This window comes from Trachurus japonicus, chromosome 17, assembly GCF_045865225.1.
Source record: "Trachurus japonicus isolate A0001 chromosome 17, Traja_1.0".
NCBI lineage: Eukaryota > Metazoa > Chordata > Actinopteri > Carangiformes > Carangidae > Trachurus > Trachurus japonicus.
In genome coordinates, this window is record NC_140923.1 from 36259745 (window position 1) to 36282996 (window position 23252).

At 41.0% G+C, this 23252-nt stretch overlaps 4 protein-coding genes across 6 annotated transcripts; 1 reads left to right on the forward strand and 3 right to left on the reverse strand.

Annotated features, from left to right (window-relative positions):
* Window positions 1-502: 502 nt before the first annotated feature.
* Window positions 503-10240, reverse strand: LOC146971289 (fizzy-related protein homolog). 3 transcript variants are annotated; one of them, XM_085805826.1, is made up of 14 exons: window positions 10102-10240; window positions 8985-9058; window positions 8370-8498; window positions 8147-8210; window positions 6730-6860; window positions 6554-6639; window positions 6282-6465; window positions 6058-6123; window positions 4183-4285; window positions 3845-4029; window positions 3493-3726; window positions 2602-2706; window positions 2117-2209; window positions 503-2008 (listed from the first exon to the last, which is right to left on the reverse strand). In XM_085805826.1, the coding sequence occupies exons 2-14, from the start codon at window positions 9051-9053 to the stop codon at window positions 1967-1969; spliced, it is 1491 nt and encodes a 496-aa protein (XP_085661952.1). In that variant the 5' UTR covers window positions 9054-9058; window positions 10102-10240; the 3' UTR covers window positions 503-1966. The 3 variants fall into 3 exon arrangements, with proteins under 3 accessions (XP_085661952.1, XP_085661951.1, XP_085661953.1); XM_085805825.1 differs by having other exon boundaries at window positions 10071-10240; XM_085805827.1 differs by having other exon boundaries at window positions 10059-10240.
* Window positions 10241-11015: 775 nt separating this feature from the next.
* plekhj1 (pleckstrin homology domain containing J1) lies at window positions 11016-14636 on the reverse strand. Its single transcript, XM_085805842.1, has 6 exons — window positions 14268-14636; window positions 14017-14084; window positions 13866-13932; window positions 13566-13656; window positions 12715-12778; window positions 11016-12169 (listed from the first exon to the last, which is right to left on the reverse strand). The coding sequence occupies exons 1-6, from the start codon at window positions 14359-14361 to the stop codon at window positions 12077-12079; spliced, it is 477 nt and encodes a 158-aa protein (XP_085661968.1). The 5' UTR covers window positions 14362-14636; the 3' UTR covers window positions 11016-12076.
* Window positions 14637-14888: 252 nt separating this feature from the next.
* On the forward strand, window positions 14889-17734 carry sf3a2 (splicing factor 3a, subunit 2). Its single transcript, XM_085805835.1, has 8 exons — window positions 14889-14987; window positions 15560-15841; window positions 15945-15991; window positions 16249-16358; window positions 16461-16510; window positions 16792-16932; window positions 17020-17088; window positions 17187-17734. The coding sequence occupies exons 2-8, from the start codon at window positions 15644-15646 to the stop codon at window positions 17445-17447; spliced, it is 876 nt and encodes a 291-aa protein (XP_085661961.1). The 5' UTR covers window positions 14889-14987; window positions 15560-15643; the 3' UTR covers window positions 17448-17734.
* A 2103-nt stretch (window positions 17735-19837) lies between these two features.
* Window positions 19838-22833, reverse strand: LOC146971292 (uncharacterized). Its single transcript, XM_085805845.1, has 7 exons — window positions 22635-22833; window positions 21957-22057; window positions 21340-21368; window positions 21171-21246; window positions 20705-20839; window positions 20523-20623; window positions 19838-20430 (listed from the first exon to the last, which is right to left on the reverse strand). Exons 1-7 carry the CDS (start codon window positions 22781-22783, stop codon window positions 20053-20055), a joined length of 969 nt encoding a protein of 322 aa, XP_085661971.1. The 5' UTR covers window positions 22784-22833; the 3' UTR covers window positions 19838-20052.
* Window positions 22834-23252: the final 419 nt, after the last annotated feature.

Sequence of the window (23252 nt, forward strand, 5' to 3'; positions counted from 1 at the left end):
GGGTGTAGACAATGGATGGATGGATGGATGGATGGATGGAAGGAAGGAAACTACTGAATGAGAAGTCATGACTCCAAGAAGCACTGCTTCAAGTGAAGTGGTAATGAAGAAGAAGAAGAAACAATTATGGGGGGCTCATGACAAGCTCATTAAAAAAAAGTAAATAGAAAGTATTGACACTAAATTAACAAGGGCAAAATAATGTGCAATAACTACTGGAAAACCTTAAACGTATGCGGCTCCACCTCTATCATTCACCACCATTGCTGTAGAGTCAAAAAAAAAAAAAAAAAGAGCCACACCATTGCACTGGTCACAGGTAGAACATGATGTCTATGATGTTAGCCTTTGACTCTTCATATTAGATGTCATCCTTTTAGTAATTTGTGCTGTTGTCATGGTTGGTGTATAAATTCTTGTGTTATGTCCAAAAAGATAAGCAGCAGAGGAAAAGACATCTTCTCTTCAGTATCTGGATGATAAAACAGCAGCACCAACATGGTAGAAGATATGGTCATTTAATTGTTGATTATCTCTCAGTACAGAAATATTTTTCTTTTTAACATTCTTTCTGTAATTCAAGTTGGCAGCATTGCTTTGATTCTGAAGTGGCATTAAAAGAAATTTCCACAGAGTTTAACAGTGAAACTGCTCATCAGCTTCCCTCCGGTAACATTAGTAAACAAACACGCCACAGAAACCTTTCACAACACAAATAAATAGCATTCATTTGAATGTGGCACGCTAGTTGATTCAAGCATTCAAAAGGGGGAGAAGGAGGTAAAATTAGGAGAGAATGTAGCAAATGATATGATGTGCTTTTTTTTTTAGATTAAAAAAACAAACACAATAGCACAACTGCTCAACACAGAAATGGTCTGAAGTAGCAAGAGACAAGAGCCCGGAGCTTGAATATCTTAGCGTATGCAGCACAGAAGAGCAGTTCACTGTCTGGTTTGTTCCCAAATGTTTTTACTGTGTTACAGACCGCAAAGTGGTTTTGTTTTAATTTTTGCTCGACTGATTTTCCATTTAAGAGAGTAAGGAAACAAGATGAGTGAAAAGCTTCCACACTAGTCGCATTAGAAATCTCCCATTTACATGTGTATTATTTCTGTAAGTAACTGATCTAATGCACAGTGTTACAAATTAGTTATTCTCTTCTAAAATATGTTGACTTTTCTTGAGAAATGTTAGAACGATATTTGCAAATACTGCTTAATATCGTTAGAATAAAATGAACTTGTCAATTATTAAAAAATAAAAACAGAAGATCAGGCCCAATCCTTGTTAATCATGAACAACTGTCAGACAGTCAGAGGATTATGTAATCTTTTATCAGTGTACATGAAACATCATAATCTCTCCATAAAATACAAAAATGGCAAGCTTGGATTTTTCTGCAAACCTGACCAAAGCTATGCATACTCCACAGATCAGACCAGCAACTGCAGTTACACACGGATAATGAAAACTACCAGCCTTCAAAACAAAACACACTAATATGTAAAAAATAAAAAATAAAAACCCAAATAAAATAAATAGACAATCAAAAAGGACAAAACTCAATATTTGGCAGGTATGCACAACATCAGTCTGTAAACAAAACATAATCATGTGGGGGGGAAATGACGCCCCGAATTCTGCACCTCATCAGAGATCTCTGGTCTGCGGGAGGAGGCAGTGGCTCCATCATTATTCACGAGGAGGTGGAATACTGTTCGTACTGTATGCGTGTCCCCTGTCCGCCACACTCAGGCTGTGCACCTCTCCTGCTTCTCTTCTCTCCACCTCCGGCTACAACTTGGCTAAATAAACTAAGGGCGATCGAGGGGTGCCCTCTGCAGACTACTGAGGTGAATACTCAAAGACGGGGCCCCATTTACAGCTTGATACATGCAAAGATAAATTCCCCTCCCAGCTTTATTCCCTCGTAGTACAGGGGGGTGGGGGGGGGGCGTGGTCACTACCGGATCCTCGTGAAAAGATTCAGCACTGACACTGACTCCTAAAGGAAGGGGGGAGACAGAGAAGAGTAAGACAGATCAAGCAAAAGCAAAACTATAGTGGAAATAATTACATTTAAAAAAAAGACTGTACAGAGAGTGTAAAATACCTTAGTGGATCTCATTTTGCTAAAGACGTTCCAAAACCGAAGAGTTTCATCTCCAGCCCCCGTCACAATGGCCTCTCCATCAGGTGACATGGCCTACACACAGCTCATTATTAGACACTGAATATACAGTGGCTTCACAGTTTGCAATCATGCTAGGTTTTTTTTTTACTGAAATATTTTTCTCCTACATTTTATGAAAATGTACACAGATAAAACTGAAGCATCAAAAACAACTCTTAAAGTTATATTCCTCATTTGCCTTGGTTTTAGGTCTGACATGTAAAGATGAGGTAGATTGATGAAGCATAAAAATGCAGTGTCTTAATAAATGCAGAAAAATGAAAGTGGTCTGATGGATTCTGAATGTGTGTGTGTATTTATGGTTAATTATTTCCCAGTGGATTATGTTTTTTCCAGAAATGTTGTAGCTGTTGTTGTTGCTGTGGCTCAGACAAGATTAGTATAAAAACACACAGTGTACTGACCAGGTAGAGTACTCTGTAGGAATGTCCTGTAAGTTTGGCCACTTGAGTTAGAGAGGGATACTTCCACACCAGGATCTGGTTCTGGGAATAACCATGTGTGCTGACCTGCAGGAGAAATCATGCACAGCTTAGCTGAAGAACTGGAAGCATGGTTAATGCAAAGTAACAGTTTTCAAGTCGAAAGTGAACCAACATTGACTAACGGTGTAAACGATTGGCATCTTTGTTATGAAAACAGGATATAAAAAATGCAACACACAAGATGTCGAGTAGTGAAAGATTTAAATCAAACTCTGCACCCACTTCACTAGCCTCGTAAACCAGCCGCTCCCAGAAATGCAATTCATTTCATTTCTGAGGGAGAGTCTGGCCTCATCCCCGCTGTAAGCGTTTGGCCTGAAACCCTCAGAAGGCCGAGCCAATCAGCGTCGCCGCTGTGATTGACACAGCATGTTGGCCAATCAGGGACCGACTGGTGCAAAGCCCCGTCACTACACCAACTTGCTGATTGGCTGAATGGTGTTGTCTGTCAACGCTACTACCAAAGATACTAAACCGTCTTTGCTACTACTCCCACCCAGCTCCCGCCCACCCCAAACGCTTAGAGGGGGGATGAGGCCAGACTCTCCCGAGAAATGAAATGAAATGCATTTCCGCGAGAGGCTGGTTTACGAGGCTAGTGCAAAGCCCCGTCACTACACCAACTTGCTGATTGGCTGAATGGGGTTGTCTGTCAACGCTACTACTCCCGCCCAGCTCACGCCCACCCCAAACGCTTACAGGGGGAATGAGGCCAGACTCTCCCGAGAAATGAAATGAAATGCGTTTCCGCGAGAGGCTGGTTTACGAGGCTACCACTTCACACCAGCACAGTCCAAATCAAAGACTCACCAGTTCGTTAGTGTGCTTGGACCAGGCCAGGTTGCAGACCTGGGAGCCGGTGTCGGTGCACTGCAGCGGCTGCCCCGTCAGAGTGTTCCAGAAGCGGATGCAGCGGTCGGCGGTGCCGCCTCCGGAGGCCAGCAGACCGTGCTGGTGCGGAGACCAGGCGATGGCCTTCACTGCTGCCAAGTGCTCAGTGTACTGCTGCACCGGGAGGACACTCGAGTGGTTCCACACGAGCAGCTGCAGACAGCGAGTCGCGACAACAAGGCGAGGAGAAAAGAAGAAAAGTCGTGAAAAAGCTGTCCTGGTTCAGATGTGTCGCTGACAGAAGTGCACGTGAGATTCTCCGTCGGCATACCTTGTTATCATTTCCACCAGAGGCCAGCAGCTGGTGGTCCGTGCTCCATTTGAGCCCGCAAACTTCCTGTCTGTGTCCTTGGAGACGGCGCTCGGACTGGAGAGGTGGAGCTCTGATGTCCCGCTGCAGGATCACCCGGTCGCGGCTTCCAGACGACAGCTGGTCGGCATTCCACGCCAACGCACCTGGCAGCAGAGAATGAAACACAGACATGAGCGAGGGTGATTCACCAACCATGAATGAGAAATGTTGCAAAACAACTGTGAAACCAAAATGAATGAAGGTAGTGATATTTCAACCCCCGCCACTGTCTCCACCTCTGTCTTCCCTCGACTCACCCACTCTGGCCGTGTGTCCTTCTAGTACTGACAGCTTCTTCCCTGCTGCTGCATCCCAGATCTGTACGTAGCCTTTGTGAGTCCCCACTGCCACCAGGTTCCCCTAAAGATAGACGGTACACTTTATTATTACTCTGCCGTGTTAAATGAGTCAGTGATCACCCCCCCCCCCCCCCCCCCCCCCCAAAAAAAAAAAAACACTTACACAACAGGCCAAAAGTTTCGAAGCAACTTCAAGTTTCTGTTCACAATGCCTTTCTTAAAAACCAGTATGAGTTCTGTGGATTTTGGGATGTATTTACTGTGATTAGACTTTGCTTTCATTGATATGCACCGTTGTCCTAAATTTACCTTTAGGTATACATTGATGTGACCAGACCGTTGCTGAATAAATGTTAACAAAAGAAAAGAGGGTTGAGAAGATTTGCAAGAGTCACAACTTCAGTTCAAAAGTAAAAAACAAAAACAAATCACAGTTTGCATTATTCACTTTAGCTCTTCAGCTTTTGAGAGTTTGCATACATGCATCCCAATAAATCTCAACTATCTTCATATGTCTGACAAACTACCACAGAAATGGCTAGAACAGCGTAACAGAGTAAAGAAACAAGAGTACAGATTTGTACACTGAGGGAAGAAGGATACACTGAAAAAGAAAATTGCAAAATGCCTAATGGTGTCCAACAAAGACATTCACAACCTAAAGAGACTAGAAGAAACTGGAAGTTATGATGATATGATAGAAAAAAAGTCAGAAAAAGAAGAGGAAGGTGTTCTTCAAAAGATGGTTTGGCCTCCTCAGTCTCCTTAAATCTCCAATTGAGCTTGTGTGGGACGAATTGGATCAATCAGTCAGGAAAGTGCATCCCACGAATCAGCAGTCTCTCACTGATGAACTTAAGAAAGCTTGGAATGCAATTTCTGGCACCTATATTAAAAAACTTGTGGAATGAATGCCTTGTATATGCCATGCTGTTGCAAGAAAAAACCCAAATACCTGATGATTATGTTAAAATGTATTCTGATAAGTGACTCTTTATAATAATCATGTTTATTTTATTGCAAAGTATACCAATGAACTTTTGGCCTGGAGTGTATATCAGGGATGCAAACGGGTCAGGACCAAAAAAAGAGAGGAATTGTCTGGGGGGGGGTTCACCATTAACAAATAATTACATTACAATATCACGGAAAAGTCCATTTCCAGTAGTTCAACCCCAACCAAGTATTGAGTGCATATAGATGGACATAGTTTTCAGATGGCCAACATTTCTATATTAAAAATGCTTTAAAAAAAAAATTCCTTTGCAATATTTCAATTTTGGAGATACTGAATTTTAGGTCTTCACTGAATGTTAGTCAGAATTATTACTATTAAAATAAACTGAATAAATAAAGACATGGGATGTTTCATTCAGTGTGTAATGGACATATATATAATGTGTTAGTTTCACTTTTTGAATTGAACACATTCTACATCGCGGAGGCGACGTCTTTCCACTTAGGGCTTCCTTCACCTCTGAAACGGGGCAGAGCTCCGTGGGAAACACCTGCCTGACACAGCAACGTAGGGAACCGTGCATGTCCGCGGCGCACAGCCCCCCCCCGCCTCCCCTCAAAAACAAAAACTTCGGATCTGAACGATTCACACAAGTCACCTAAATGGTCATGAAAAAATCGAGTTGCGCTCTTCAGCGCGCTGTTTGCATCCCTGGTATATATAGAAAAAGGGTAAAGGAGAGTGTACTCTGTTACAACTTCAACGGACACCAAAACTCACATTGCATGATTTGCATCTTGACTAATCTTCAATTGTGTTTATTTGGGGAGTGAAACCTGATAATAGTTTGTAGAGATGACAACAGAGAAACTCACCCTCTCTGACCAGCCAACTGAAGTTACTGAATCTCCTTCTACAGAAAGGTCACATAGACGTGTCACCTACGGAGATGGAGAGTAACACAGACATTAAGACTTTTCTGGTCAATGTGTATGACACACAACCAGTGATGAAAAACATAGTTTGGGAGAGAAGTTTATACTCTTTATCTTTTTCTTTGACAATGTGTTTTATGCATACATATCACACACACACACACCTGGCTGGTGCAGGCACTCCACAGGTAGACGCAGGTACCCAGTCCAACACTGAGCACATTCAGAGAGGACCAGTCCACGAGGTTGAGGTAGAAGTCGTCCTGTAGCTCCGGAGCATCCAGAACTTTGAAAGGAATTTTGGATATTTTGCGCGTAGGTTTCCTTGGCGACCGTAGCAGTTTCTGGCTGCAATGCACAACAGGATATAGTGAGGTTCACCTTGCTTTTTTTTGTCGTTAATCAAAAAGCTACCATGACAGGGGAGATGTTTTACCTGTTGCTGCTAACAGGTGATAGAGAATATGGAGATACTGTGTTTCCATCCTCTTCAGGCAGGGCCCTCTTAGCGCTCACAGAGTACTACAAAACACAAATAGGTGATTATTTATACAGTAAAAACACCCAAAATGCTAGTATATTAGGTGTCGTGGGTTGGTTGACTGTTTTTACACTAAAAAGGCTCCTCTTGGCAGGAGTGGATGGCTGTAGGCGCCGGTCCTCTGACTGGGGGTCCTGGACTTTCTCAATTCCCGCACCTAGCAGCTCGTTCTTTAGCAGGGCAGAGTAAGCCAGACCATCCGCTGAAGGCAGAGGAAGAGACAGAGGGGAAATCAAACCAGGCTGTCGAGATGATTAAGTTCAAACACTGTGCTCCCTCTGCGATGTCTTAGCCCATCTCTCACATCTCTAAAGATCAGGGAGAATTTTGCACTAAGCTTGGTTTAGTCCTTATCTCCGGTTTCCACGAGCCTACTCGGGCTTAGTAAACAAGAGAAGGTCAAATTATCAAGTCGGACTGCAGCGGACAGGGATGTCTGTAGAAGTGAGCTGGAAAGGGGAAAAAGTTCCAACTAAATGTCCAGCGATGGCAGAGATGGATGTGTGTGCTCAGGACTGAGAATTGCGGGGGCGATCTATGATACACCCCTATCACAATCGTTTCTAAACTAACTAGCGCTCACAATTAGGGATGTCACAATTACTTGTTTTCACAATTAATTGTGGTATTAAACGCCACAATTAATTGATCGCAAAGATTCCTAAATACCGTCACTTTCCAAAAAAAGATTATGTATGAACCGTGTCGGCAGATGTGCGCCAAAGTAAAGGTGAATGTACAGATACTGGTCCATTTATCTAACGTAGCATTGAATTGGTAGGAATTTAAATGCTGTGTCATTGAGTGTCATTTGTAATTACAAAAAAAGATTAAAATTAACTTAAACATTTGGTATTGATGACAATTAATGACTTGAATATTTCAAACACTTCCCCTGGCGGGTTAATAATTGGTCATATTTTAATAGATATTTAAAATATTTTATAATTAGTAATGTATAGTTTAACTATATTTGGTTTAACACATTAATAGTGTTGTGAAATTAATTAATGCATAATAATCGTGATTATAATATCATAATCAGATCATAATCGTAATACCGTGATTATTTCTCTGGCAATAACCGTACCAAAAAAAATCTATTATCGTCACATCCCTACTCACAATGCAGGTTATTCTGAAATCACAACAATCTCACCATCATCACAGTGTCTATGTCGTTGAAGAGAAAAATACAGCTCTAAAATAGTTTCCTAAAATTCTACTCTGAATTAACTCAGACAACTATTAAGAGTTAAGTAAGACAAGAAATGCATACTGTGTACCCTCACGTCAATTTCTAACACATATTAACTGACAACGTTCAAATGTCTGCAGGAAAGCAATGTTGCTCCTCCTGTCTCTCAGTAGCAGAGCAGAATATTTCATGACAGTGATGTACTAATAAAATCATCACAACGTACTTTGTCATGACACACTTTTTTATGCCTGATCTCCAGACTCATGATATAAAGGTGGATGCATTACCTTTGTTGCTGTCTGTCGTGCCATCTTTGGTTTTCCTATTTTGATTGTGCGACTTTTCAATTTCCTGTGTCAGAATATGAAACAAATAAAAGATCACTATCAAACAAATCTGTGAAATAAAACTGTAAAAGCAGCTACAGATACACTGGAGGAAAATCAGAATACATAATGTTTCCTTGCACACCACAGCGAGCTAGTAAGTGAAGTATTCCAGCAGACTCACATTGATGCGGTGGAAGTTGACACTCCAGTTGGCTCCGGCCCGGGAGGGAATGAAGCGATCGCCATGCTTGCTAGGGGAGGACAGGGGGGAGCTGGTGGGTGTCAGGGCTCGCACCGCTCCTACAGCTTTCTACACAGGGAAGGAGAGGACAAAGCATTTATTGACTGGCGACCAAACACAAACAGGCCTTGGGCAGTGATTTGAAAACTTGACGATAAAAGGAAGATAATTTAGGCGGCAGATGGTGCATTTGTTCAAGGTGTTACCAACAGGAGGCAACATTCACAAAACCCAGTCATTTGGCCAGTAAGGGCTTGTTTTCACTCAGCACTAGAAGCACTGTCAAATCAAAGCCTGGCCATTTATTGTGCTAACATATAGAGTAACACCCTCTCTGCCCAACTTAAATCCTTTGCTACCTGACAATACCCTCTGGGAGGGGCTATAATCATGTTACAGTCGATCACTTAATCATACTAGTCAAGACCAAATGACTTTGCATGCGTATGGTCCTGTCTGGAAAAAAGTATTGGTAGAAGGTACAGGCCTGGGTACAACGTATTAATGTATGAGGACAGGGATAAACGAAATGTAGAAGTGGCATCCTTTACTTACTATGGGGCTTGCGTTTTCATTTTGTATGTTAATCTGCCGGAGCAGCCTGCACTCATAGTCCTGATCCATGATGCCTGAAAAACAGGGTGACACAAAACAATCACAATATGACGGGAGATTTTTTTTTGACATCTCAGTGGACAAAAGAGACACAACATCACAACCTGCTGACCTCTGGTATAACTATTTGCTTTAACACTCATATGTCTGGAACCAGTCCACCAGTAATGAGATATTTCTGCCATTAACAAAACTGATTTAAAAAAAAAAAAGCCTAGTTAGTTCATAAATGATCAAAGAGCAGACTGACATACAAGGCTGCTATGTAGCACTGCGGGTAACCATTATTATTGATCAATCAATTTATATACTACTCTTTCCTGTTTTTAAGCTGCTCCATCTGTTACACAGCATCAGCTCACAAGTCATGTCTTCAAACAGGTTGTAAATCAGCTGAACAGCAGATGTTCACATCTCAGAGACTGGATTTAGTTAAAAAAAAAAAAAGAAAGAAAGAAAAATTGATTATTTGCTTGATCAGTTGCTAAAGTGGATTGTGAAGGCTTCTGTTGTTAGTTGTTTTTCTCTGTAGACCAGCTGATTGGTTAATACACTCTTTGTTTTAGCGATACAGTCCGGTGTGTTTTTGACGTGACATACAGTGTAATGACCCAGTGATTCGCTGAGGGCTAAGTGACAAACCGTCTAAATCCTTCACGGGGAAACGAGAACCACAATAATCGAAAACTGCGAATGATTTTCAGTAAAGAAAAATAAACAGCTTTCACTCGATCACCACAACATTAAACTGGATGATATCGAAACGACAAACTTTATGGTCACGGGAAACACTTCCACCAATCATCCTAGGAAATTCTCTCCCAATACTTAACAGCTTTCAGAAGATACGACACAACATGGTCTCTATTATAAACCACAGCATTAAAAAACACAAACTATCCAATCTTACGGAACTGTGCTAATGCTAACGCTAGCTCAGCTGACCTAACGTAAAAGGAGCTAGCTCCACGGCTAATGCATTAGCAACATTGTTTGTTCATCATCAACACACACATTAACACTCACTGTGGCCCGATAACCTGTTCCTGCCGGGCACCGTTGAAGCAGTGTTCCTTGCTGGGTTGGCTCCAGTTGAAATGTTTTTGTTTTGTGCCTTTTACTCTTTAAAAAGCAGAACATATACGATACAAATGTTTTTCTTTTGCCGATCGTTCAATTTGGGTTCGCTAAGCACCACGGGAAGGACGTGACGTCACTGTTTTTGAATCACACATTTTGCGTTGCTAAGGAAACGTGTCAGAAAACGCTCAGTACACACACACACACACACGCTTGGTTTTACGAAAAAGGAACTATTCGCTAAATGGTAATTTTGTTGGTCCTCACTTTCTGCAACACTTTGATGGAGCTGTAGTTAAACCACAGTAGGGTTTGGGTTGGACTTACAGTAAATGTAGGGTATGTGAGTAGTGAGAGGATATAAGACTTTTCGGTTGTGATGGTTAAAGTTTAGGGTAAGAGATGAGAGAATGCATACGTGTCATCACAAAGAAATGAGTGTGTTTATCTGGATCCAACCACAACAGGCTTCCTGTGGGGTCAGCTGTTGAGTGTGTGGGTGGACCATAGACTGTAAAAAGAAGGGGTGGACCTAATGTTGAATGCATATGATGAGTCCCCATGAAGATAGTGAAATGAAGGTGCATATGTGTGTTGTTAACCATAGACTGTTAACATGTTAATTCGTATGAAGTGGCAACTACAATCCTGCAACACCAGGAAGCATCTACATGCAACAGCTGAACATTGACCTCTTTGTATTACTCACCGATTCATTCTGCACTCAGTGTAAAGATACACGTGCCATAGACATTTTGAAACCATCACTCACAGCAGTTGCACAGTGAAGTGAACTGGCCGTGGGTGTTAGAGACATTTTGATCTTGATTTCGGTTAATAGAGGACACATGGCAGGGATTTATATTGTTCCAATTTTTTTATTAGTAAAAAAAAAAAAAGGAGAGAGATACCAGTGAAAAAAATGCAATCTGACATAAAGTAAAAACAGACTAAACATATTCAATGTGCAAAAGGTTTTAAAACTGGACACACAATCAATGAATTATCCTGCTTGCGAGTAGCAGGATACAGCGATGCCATTTCGTGAAATGTGATAAGAGCACAACATTTTAACTCACTATTACACTACACTGACAAAGAAGAAGTCATGTCAAGAGTCTCATTCCCAACATGGTCCAACAGCTTAGCTAAAGGAATCAGATTCAAAGTGCCACAGAAAAGGTACATTAGGTTCAAGTAATAATTGAAATACGACTAATAAAAAAACCCCTCAACACCTAGTAAAGTAATATGTGCAATAGTATAGTTTTAAAAACTGAATATTCTACATTAGCTGGCTGATAAATACATCGATCTCTAAAAATATTCTTTCCCATAAGCAAAAATGGAGAAATGTGGCTCAACTGAGCAGATCAAAGGGCTCATGTTAAAAAAAAAGGACAGTTAATACTGTCAAATGTTTTCTAATGGTCTTATGATCCTGTATTTCTTCAACAGTGTACACTTACTTGATTAACATTAATTTTAATAAACGTTCATATTTCCTGGATTGATTCTTGTTAAAATCATGCTAATAGCCCTGAAAGAAAGTCACAACCAGCTTTGAAGCACGAGTACAATCAGATGCTTAAAATGACTGACCCAAGTGTAAATGTAGAGCTTGTCCAGTAGAAAACACAGAATAAAAGGTATTTTACAAAGAAAACTGATGAATTGAGGCATCTGAAAATGAAATGCATGTAAAATTTCCCAAATTAAAAATAAGACAGTGTTGATTTTTCAAAACCCCTGCATTGCCTGTGACATCTATCAATGAAAATGAGTTATCACCTTGCATAGCCTCATATGCCATGCGTATAACAACCGCACAAGTCTATCAAACAGACTTAATACATTCAAAGCAGTGAAAATCTAGACGACTAGAGTGTGAATGGTAACGCCATGGCTTGCAAACCAGTTAGGAGTGAATGTTGGAATGGCAGGACGCTGGTCTACAGCGAGGAGGTATCCCTAGGCATAAGTTGTAGCCCATTGCTGACCTGGAAGCGAGTTTCATCTGATATACCATACTGCTCCAAGGGGTCCTGCAGAGAAAAAGATATCTGTTATTGAAGCAGTATCAGAATTTAGATAAAACAGATCCGTCCGTTGAAATTGCACACAAGCTCAGAGAGATTTTGCATGTAGTCATGCACCCAAGATTGGTTTGATTTTTAAGATTAGATCTTTGAGATCTATGCCTCCATCACAATAGAGTTTATAGAATAGCAACAGTCCTCTGATTAAGGACTTTTTTCTTTTCTTTTTACCACAGCCATCTATCAAAGAAGTAATGTTTACACTGAGGGATGTGGATCATCCTGACTTACCAAATTTCAGAGAAGATTCATTTCTTATGAGTTTTTCTAAAGTCCAACAGTTGAAAATTCAAGTGTAAATCTGTTATAATGTTATATTTAAACCATTGAGTTGCCTGCCATTCTACCTTTTGCTGAAATTGATACCAATATATTTCACACGGTTAGCCAGAGTATTTTCCACTAAGCATTCCTATGGTATGATAGCGTTGGATAGAAGCACCGTCCGTGAGGCGTGTAGTGCATCAACACACTGCTGTAAGGTACCTCACCTTGCCAGTGAGCCTGTGGATTTCAGTTCGATAGAATATCAAGTTTTTCCTCATGAACTCATAACTGCAAGAGATGAGAGGACAAATAAACGTGACATCAGATCAGGAAAAAAAAGTCCAGTCAAGTAAATATAATATAGATCAAAGATGTATTAGTCTAATGCTGCCAGTAGAAAATAAACCAAGGAGTTGAACCATGCCTGCCCAGTTCACAGTGAACACAAATAAAGGGCTGGAGCTCTGAGATCCCCTTGTGTTACCCTCTGTTTGGGAGCAGTATTGTTTTCCCCATAAGCTTTAACACAGGACAAGGCCAACTAAGTAGTAAAGCTCTACACAAGTCACATTGTTAACACTGCATCTCTGGAAACAGCTGCATCATTCATTTGTAACAGTTTCACCCATGTGAGTGTACCCACAGAGCTCAAATAGCATCTTGCTGCAGACTCGAAGCCACAAACATGGCCAAAATAATCAATGAATGCTGCTCATAAATAGCTATACACACTTCCTAGTCAACACAGTTTTGCTTTAACGTTCAAACATACCAACAGTGGTGTAATTATGTTGGAACAAAACAGAGATGTTTTTTCTCATCTGTAAGACTGAATGGTCATAAACATACAGTGCATAGTATGGATGACATGGATGGATCAATCAGTCATTTCAGCTGAGCTCTGTATAAAACAATAATTACTAATGACCAGTAAACCAAATTATTATTTTGATGATCTTATTTATAATTTTGTATTTTTTGCCTACAATGACTGATCACCACTTTACTAATAGCTCATATAGGACCAAATGCATATTGATCTTTATAGATGGAGAAAAAGAATGATAAGTATTACCTGGCCTTGATAATGGAGTCTATCCACTCCCCACACTGTTCTTCAGTGTCACACTCAAACAAATACTTCCTCTCTGCTTCATCCAGGAATGCTACATACAGATAAAACAAGAGTTAGAAGGAAATCCATAATAAAGCATACAGAAAATACTGACACTTGGTGCATTTCTCTGTGGCTGCTAGTGACATATTATTAACAGTACTGTATCAGCACAACCATGCAAGTTGCGTCATCATAGTGTGTGAAAGTGTGTTGACTGATGTGAAATGAGGATGTAGGTCTGAGGAAACTGAAACTCACCAATGGTGAAGCTGAGGCTGTCCTCCTTCTCCACCCGGCACTGCTCCAGCAGCAGCGCTCCGATAGGCTGAGACAGATGGATGATGGCGTTACACTGATGCATTGTTATCGTTTTCAAAACAATAGGTGAGGTGTTCAAATATTGACTCACCTCCTCCTCATCGGTGCGGAAATAAAAGAGGAAGTTGACGACGAGTTTCACCAGCCTCCTCTTAATAACTGTTGGAAAAAGGGACATAAGATGGTGCTTTTTTTTAGGATTCAGTCTGAGGATGGATGGATGGATGACACAAATATCAAACTGATCTGGTGCCCACAGTCACATTACATAAAGCTGCCCACATCACAGGAAAAGGGGGAAGTGATAAGAGCAGAATATTTAGTGTGTATGTAGAGAGTTACCGTCTCCTTTCTTGGGTCCTCTCATCCCCAGTTCAGCTGCCATCTCCGAGGGCTGGCGGCTCAGGGAGACCAGCTCCTTCTCGTTAAAACGCATCACGGTCACTGACGCAGATACACCGGCTGAAGACTCAACTCACAGCTACACAAACACGGTGGCTACAGTCCACCCAGTGTTACCCCGGCCGAGCACATTACAACGTAGCTGTTTGACGCTAACGACCGTGCGGAGCAGCTATTTAACCGTACAAACCGTTGAGTTCAGGCCGTTACTTCGCTATCGCATGTCTTTACAATGTGACGGACAAAGTTTGGTCATTTCTGTGTGTGGTCAAGCTGTGGCATAGGAGCTGTCCTTCATGATACACACACTTCTCAGTGACACTCCTCACTGGTGTAGATACGGAAGCCGGTGAGGGCCAAACGAGAGGAAGTGTGCCTTTATAATTAAGACTACCCAAAAGTCCTCTTTCTTTTCTTTAATTTTTTTTCTTGATTATTATTAAACCGATACGAGCCACGCTTCCGTATTTCCGGAATTTTGATCCTTGGAAACCGTAAAACATCTTAATTTTGTCAGAGACAAACTCGGCTCTCGCCCCAGTCCAGGTGGGGGCGGTAAACCACCTGAAGCCGCCAACCGGCGACAAACCGAGAAGAAGGAGAAGTCACTCGGACATGCGCAGTGGCAGTCGACGCTGGCGTGATCCTAACGTTTTGTTGGTAAGTGTTTTGGACAAAGAAAACTGTTTATCAAGCTTCCCAGTAATTACTTATTATTTCGTCGTGTAGCTAACCGGTTTATTATAACGTGTTTCGAGCCAGCTACGATTTACTTTTTTTTTTTTAACCGTTCGGAGGAGTTAAACGCTACTCATTCCTAGCCGGTAATACTGTTAGCTTAGCATTAGCTAGCCAAGATACCGCAGTTAACTGGAGCTTCATTCATTAAAGCGCTTTTGTGTTGTAGCATGATACGAAAGCAATATGCTTATTGTCTAATTTAATTGACAAAATATGCGATTAGACACCCCTTCCCTTTACTCCCCAGTAGTTAGACCAAAGGCGGTATCTTTGGTTAGACCGAGTCCACACTAGCGTAAAGAACATGCTCTATTATTTCCTGTACCAGCTGGGCAAACGGTATAAACAACTTTTAAATAAACAACTATTAAAGTCAACTCGTGACATGGTAAATAGGCAATTGGGTGGATTATATTAAGTTTACAGCAAATGTTGAGTCAGTAACCAACTTTGACATACTTGACAGTAATGTGTGTTTTATGTGTTCCCAGTTAATCAGGAAGGATCCACTGGGAGTTCTGGTCCAGTTTTGACTGGAGTCTCAGGTCCGTGTTTGAGTCCATCGCCTTGCAAAGATGGATTTCCAGCATCGAGCTGGAGGGAAGACGGGGAGCGGTGGAGTGGCGTCTGCCTCTGAGAGTAACCGTGACAGGCGGGAGCGGTTACGGCAGCTGGCCCTGGAGACCATCGACATCAACAAAGATCCATATTTTATGAAAAATCATTTAGGATCATACGAGTGCAAGCTTTGTCTGACACTTCATAACAATGAGGTGAGGAAGCATAGGATGAAATATTATGAGGTCTCCTGAAGTTTGTGTCTTTTTTTTTTTGCAACTCAAGTATCCTAAAAATACAAAATAATCTCCTCTACAGGGCAGCTACTTGGCTCACACACAAGGAAAGAAACATCAGACCAATTTGTAAGTTTTACATTTTATGTTTACCCTATTGTGTCACATAAGGAAAAGTAGATGCTGTTGCTTCTTATTGTTTAGTTTAGTTTGTGTTTTCAGATGCATGCACAAGTTACAGTTATTGCTATGCAAAATCTAAATATGCCTTTTTATGTTTATATTGTTAACTGTGGCACATTGCTCACCTGTGACCGAGAAACCTAAAAACTTGATGTGTCTAGTGTGTTTATAAATGGTGCTTTTTTTTGTTTTGTTTTTTTCAGAGCACGGAGAGCAGCCAAAGAGGCCAAAGAAGCTCCTGCTCAGCCAGCTCCAGCCAAAGTTAAAGTTGAGGTCAAGAAGTTTGTCAAAATTGGTCGACCAGGATACAAAGGTATGCTTGTTATGTACCAGTGCAGTCACAATTTAGATACACTGCAATTATATTGTATTTAAATACATGTCCGTTGTCTCTCTCGCTCTCTCCTTGATATAGTGACCAAACAGAGAGACCCTGAGACCGGACAGCAGTCTTTACTTTTCCAGGTATGTACTGTATGTTTGGTGGGATTCTCATTGTAAAAATAAGCTTATTTTATGTTATACAACACTTTAACATCCTATATACTGTATGTATATACTCACATGGCATGTCTGCGAATAAAGCACGAGTAGACTGAATTTGTGTCACAGATTTCTAGGCTCCACCTCACATCCTTCACAGACTGTAATACTTCTTTCTGTAGCAGTAATTCTTACCACTGAGATTTGACTCTCAAAAGACAGATCTGTGAACAAACAGTTTTCTTTTTTTTTCTGTTTGTCAGATCGACTACCCAGAGGTCGCTGAAGGAATTGGACCAAGGCATCGTTTCATGTCTGCTTACGAACAGCGCATTGAGCCCCCTGATCGTCGCTGGCAGTACCTGCTGCTTGCTGCTGAGCCATATGAGACTATTGCCTTCAAGGTAAGTGGAGGCTACACCTCTGTTGCTCTACATTTTGATAATATTTTTTTCTTCTTGCTTTGATATGCACTTCTTTTGCTCTAATAGGTCCCCAGTAGAGAAATTGATAAAGCAGAAAACCGCTTCTGGACCCACTGGAACAGAGAAACTAAACAGGTACTGATAAGTGGATAATCATTTACCACCACAAACTAACCTAAACATTTATTTTTTAGAAACACCGTCTTTCATATGGTATTCTCTTTTCCTCCCAGTTCTTTCTCCAGTTTCACTTCAAGATGGAGAAAGCTGTTACACAGTCCAGCGGTCCAGCGCCTCCTGCAGGTGTGAAGCGTCCCCCTCCTCTCATGAGTGGAGTTGGACCTCGCTCACTAAATGATAGTATGCCGCCTCCCCCACCAGGAGGGATGCCTGTCCCTCCTCTCCCACCCGGTGCCCCAGGTGCCCCTCAGATGCCCATGCCCCCCATGCCGATGAGGCCACCACCTCCCGAGGGCCTGTCAATGTCTAACTGATCATCTACCAGTAGATTATGATTGCTGTCGTACATGGGCTGCAGCCACACTGTCTCACTGCCTGTCTCAATTTTGATAAGACAGGTACATTTAATTTTATTTCCTCAGATTATGTTTAAAATCCACATTTAGTAGATTTTTATACAGTTGTTTGGTTTATGTAAATGTGAAGAACAGTCTGTTATTGCAACATTGTAATATTTACCACACTTTTGTGTAAATGCTTTGACCCAGATATCTTTTAAGAATCTGTTTTTGTAATTAAATGCTGCGGAGAGAGAAAAAAACATTTGCTCCTCTAACTCTGTTTTCACAAAGACATTGCATACGGGAATATTTATGCATGCATAATAACACATTTTCTGAAAAGAGAAGGATGTTTCTCAAATATTTATGCTCAGAATTACTTGGGGTTACAGAAGCATGTATTCACAAAGAAGACACTTTAACTAGGCTCTTGAAAGCAGTTCTCAGATGTCAAAGGCGGAGGACAAAAATGACACATGGGTCACAATTTTGATTAAAAAACAAACTTGATCTTTGTTGCAGACAGTTCATTCACTCCATGTGAATTGGAGGGGTTTGACTTCTTACTATGAACAGCTGAGTGGGCACCCTTGATAAGTGCCGACTACAGAGGATTTTTTTTTTTTTAATGCCAAAAAGAGGTCAATCACTCAATGACGTGGCAATCTGCACAAATCCAAACAACTTCACTGTTCACTTTCACTGTTTCAAGATCCCTCCAAGACCTTTCAAAGGCCAACAGGTGTCTCTCTGGGAACCTGGGCAAATGCGGTGGGAACAGACATGTCATTTACAATTTCAGTTTCAGTTCCCCAAAACCACCATTGCTCTTGATTTGCCCCACACTGGTGAATCTAAAATCATTTTCTACATAAACGGGTCAGATTTGACCTGAAACAGTCTCAACGCACAAAAGTTTAGCACCTGTACAAAAGTTTAAGATTTTACTAAATGAAACAAGATGCACATTAAATTGAAGATCTGTCCCCGAAGACTTTGAGCCTCACTGGATCTTTCACCATTGTTTCCATGGACTGTCTTGCAGAACTCGTTTAAGCGCAGGTAAGTACTTCTCCCTTTGCACACTCAGCCATTTGGTGTGCACATAGTATGAGCCAGATGTGAACACTTTGAATTTCTAAGAGGAAGAAGAGATTATGGGGGCGGGACTAGATAAGCTTTTGCTTCTCCCGCTTTCCCTTTCGGCCATGTGTGACATGCCCAAAATAAACAAATTGATTGATTGATTGATTGACTTGTTGCTTCTGTGACAGCTTTGACAGTGGGCACTGAAATGGATGTAAAAGGCATACTTTGCCTGCCCTTCGCTTCCAGCCTGGACCCAAATGTTTACCCCTCATGGTGGCAGCACAGTCACGTGCTTGGCCCTCAAGGTTGCTTTTGTATTCCATTGCCTAGCTTTCCAATATGTGGACTATTATCATGAAGCCCTGCTGTGTCTAGCCCTACAGCTGAGTCAAAATGAAGAAAACTCTCCCGGATGGCACTATTATAATAATAACTGAGTACCAAAGAAAACTGTTGATGATGCTTAAGACCCCACTGTTTTTCACTTCCTCTGTAGTTTCACATCAAACCATTTCAGCCAAACAACCCAAAACCTCATTCTGAATAATTTTCCTTGAGTACTTTGCATTGTGAATGGAAGTTGACCTTTTTTAATAGCTTGGTCATTGTTAGCAATTTTCTCCAGAATTGCTATGAAGTTTTTCTCTGATTATCTGAGACTCCAGACTCATTGCCTTGAAAAATATTTTGTGTGGCTGTAAGAAAGAGCTCTTCCCCGACAGGCTTTCCGACAGATGAAATGGACCGGGTGAAGTATAACAGAATAACCCTCATGGATGACATGAAATCATTTTGAGGCAGAAAAAAAACTTATCAAGGTAGATGGTGATGCTATAATCATTTTTGGCAAGCAAACTGAGTTTTATGAATTGTAATAGCCCTTTAACAGCATTTCTAGGTGGTTATGATCTAGGGTATATAAATCTTGTGGATATAATCATTTCTTTATTTTATGTAGGCTATAGCCTGACCCATCTGCAAATCATGTTAATTAAAGGTTTGTTTTTTAAGAATGAAAAAGATTGTAGGAATATCAAACACACAAAAGCACTGGATATGATACTAGTGTTACTGTATAATCATGTATATTGGCTTAACGTCACGTCAGGCATGTAAGGGTATTTTCCCATGGATGGAACTATTTTGGCGAGCAATTACTTTACTTTATGACACCGTTTTCATATAAAGTCAGGAGAAACCAAACACAATTTGACTGCAATCCCACTTACATTGTGTAGAACTGGGAAAAACTACATTTACACAATGCTTGTTTTAAAATCTATTTTTATTTAAAGTTCAATAAATCAATGTGTTTTAAAAGTTTATGAGTCATCCTGTTAAATACCTGTTATCTCAATATTTATCAGCATAATCGTGGTTTGACAGAGAAAATCTATAGCACTAAATCCAATTCTACCTCCTTTGGCAAATGTCAATAATCAATATAGATGAACTAGAAATTAATTGGTGCCTGACGCAAAGAAGCAACTCATCCCTTTTGAGATTTTTTCTTCTCTTTCTTGTCTTCCAACTTTTTACTCTTCTTGGGTGTTGTGTCACCTTCACCTTCGTCTTCATCTGCCTCCTCCACCAGGTCGTTCTCTTTATCTCTCTCTTTCTTTTCTTTGGTTTCATCAGCCCTGGTTTTCTTGGCTCTCCTGTCCTTTAATTTCCCATCCTTTTGTTTCATGAGGTTTTTTGGCAGCGGCTTGTTTCTGAGACCTCTTGATGTTCGAGCCATCGCTCCTTTCTTTGACCGCCCTCTTTTGACTTTTCCATCGTCCTCCTCCTCATCCTCATCCTCGTCCTCTTCGTCATCAAAGTCTGGCAGCCACCAAAACATGACTTCCCACAGAGATGTTTCAGGCTAGAGGGGGAGAGAACACATTGTACTGTACACTGTAAATGATGAGGTCTTCATTTAAAGATTGAATTACAAAGCAACCAATACTAATTCACCTCCAGTGGTTGCCCTCTGTGTCGTAATCCGCCTGATCGTCTCGTCACCAGTCCAACGCCTTCTTCCTCCTCCTCTACAGTCCCCTGACCACGCAACGTTTCTGTTTTTAAAATAAAGCACCCGGTTACACCAGGCCTGCGGTTTCTGTACCTCACACTTCACTTCTAACTAGACTACTTGCCATGGAGCCTCTGTAAGCCTGAAGTGAGCACAAGGACGGTGATAGCCACAAACAGACATCGGTTCAGAGTGACATTCTCCCATGGTGTCTCAATCTGTGTCAGGTTTTGGATGGACAAGGCTTTTTGCAAGGATGCTGGAAGGGGGTGAGAAAAAAAAAAGAACATGGCAGAATGCAAGTAAGATTTGGAAATGAACTGGTTTTCTCTCTTGCACACAAAAGCTTTAAACCCCTCAAGGTTTTTTGGTCAATGTGAATTGCAGCCAGCAGCCTGTCAAACAAAAACAAGATCTATTCCAATATACAACATAGCCTACCGGTACATGGTTTCATTCATTAAAAAAAACAAAGTGTAAAAGAGATGTCATGAAAGTAGTCTCCCAGAGTAAATCAACATATTTCCCCAAATACTGAACTCTTTGCAAAAAGCTGTCTGGGGTCACAGAGAAGGATAGGGGTGGCTCACTTGTTCTGGGGAAGCTGGGCTCTCTGGGTAAAGTCTTGAGTTCTGCTCTTGGTTGTTTTGAAACTGAAGCCATTTCCTGTTGGAAGACAACATTTAGCTTTGAGGGACAGAGATATTAGGGAAATGTGTGCAATACAAAAAAAAAATTGTTCTTGTTGGTCCAACTAACCTCTCTAATTTTTCTTGGAGCATACATTTCTGAAACAGATGGAGATTTACAGATTATAAACCATAAACAAACAAAAGTCCAAACAGCCATTCTCTCAATCTGGAGCTAATTTGTCCTCATGCGTACATTCATTTTGCCAAAACATATGTCTAATTTTATTAACCTAATTTACACACAACAACAACAACAACAAAAAGTCCACTGTGCCAAAGTCTATGTTATACTGCAGATACACCACTAGCAGTTATTTGTCTGTACTGAGTACAAAGGTGCTTAGAGTAAACACATAGGCCTACATCAGCATGATAACATCGACAATCAAGGCATGTTTATGTTTAGAGTGCATCATTTCAACAAATACTGTAGTATAACTGTGTGTGTTTAAACCACATAGACTGGTGAGATGATTTGACCAAGCATCCAACACAGCTGAGGTGCATTATCACTGTGTTGCTTTTGACCAGGAGTCGTATTTCAGTACTTCCCCTGGCTGCTGCTCCCAAGTATTTATAGTCGTACAATATATGCACAAAGGATGATAGCTTTTATATGCATTTCAAATTATCTCTCTATGTGTGTGTGTGTGTGTGTGTGTGTGTGTGTGTGTGCGTTGCCACCTGGTCTGTGGATCTGTCGAACAGGCTTCTGTGGAGGAGGATCTGCTCTTGTTGGCCCTAACTCCTCTTCAAATGTCTCATAGCTTTCGTCCATCCCTTCCCTGAGAGAGAGGAAGACTGAGGTAGCTCAAAACATGTTTGTTTTTCAAATGATTAAGCATATTTAGACATATACATTTCACATAAATATGCAGTTAGAGGCCAGTTTGGTTTATGGATTGCTGACATTTGTTTTAGAAACACGTATTTTGCCAGCTGTTACCCTCCAAAAACAGAACGATGCAGTGGCTCACAATGTTGGTGCCATTGTGCTTATTAGTGCTCTTCAAAACTACGTTATTTCTGTGGTCTCATCAGTGCTTCTTTTGGCTGTGCAAAACAATACAAGCAAAAGGTCACCTTCTCCAGTTTATGAATAAAACTGAAGCAACTTCTTGACCTTCACATTTACAGATGAATGCTGTGAGGCCCTTATGTCTTACATGACATTTCTAAATGGACGTTGAGCTAATGTCCTAGCCACTATTAATAGATGAGGCAACACTGTAGAGACAGGTGGATACACACTGCATATAAATAATACACACAAAGGAAAATGCCTCGTGTTACTATTATCCTGTTGTCTAGCTTCTACTTTGACGAAGCATAACCTTTGGCCTGATTGAAATAAAGACCTACCTGCCTCCACATTTGAGGTCCCTTGGGCAGCGTTGGGAAACCTTTGTCAGAGAGGCCCGTTGTTCCTGTTCTGAGATGGCAGGAGAGTCACGCTCTAAACTGTCTGACAGCCAAGCACAGGTGCTGGGGAATGAAAAAACAAAAAGCATTGAGTGTCATTCAGAGGCGTTGACTGAGGCAGAGTTGACATTAGCCTACCACGCACCATTCAGCTGTCACATCCCAGGAGAGCGTTGAGAAGAGAAAAGAAGGCCACAGGTTGTGGTACACTGTAAACTATGTCAGAAAAACCTGATTAAAAAATCGTATCTTATCTGGTATCAACATAATTACAGTGCATCAGTCCTATAGGTACAATGGGTTACAATAAGGTAACACCTCTATAAATAAAAGGTGCAGATCTGTTTCTGCATTTAGAATATATACACAAAAAGTGACAAAAATGTGAACATTTAATTTTAGATGCTTTGCATTCTCTTCTTCTAGTCTGTCTTTAAATCCTGTTTCATATTTCATCAGCAGAGGGCGCCACTGTACTTTGGAGATGGACTTCATCAGCTCTGTTCTATAGATGAAGTCTCATTCAGTCATATTCCCTTTTCATAAGCTGACCATCAG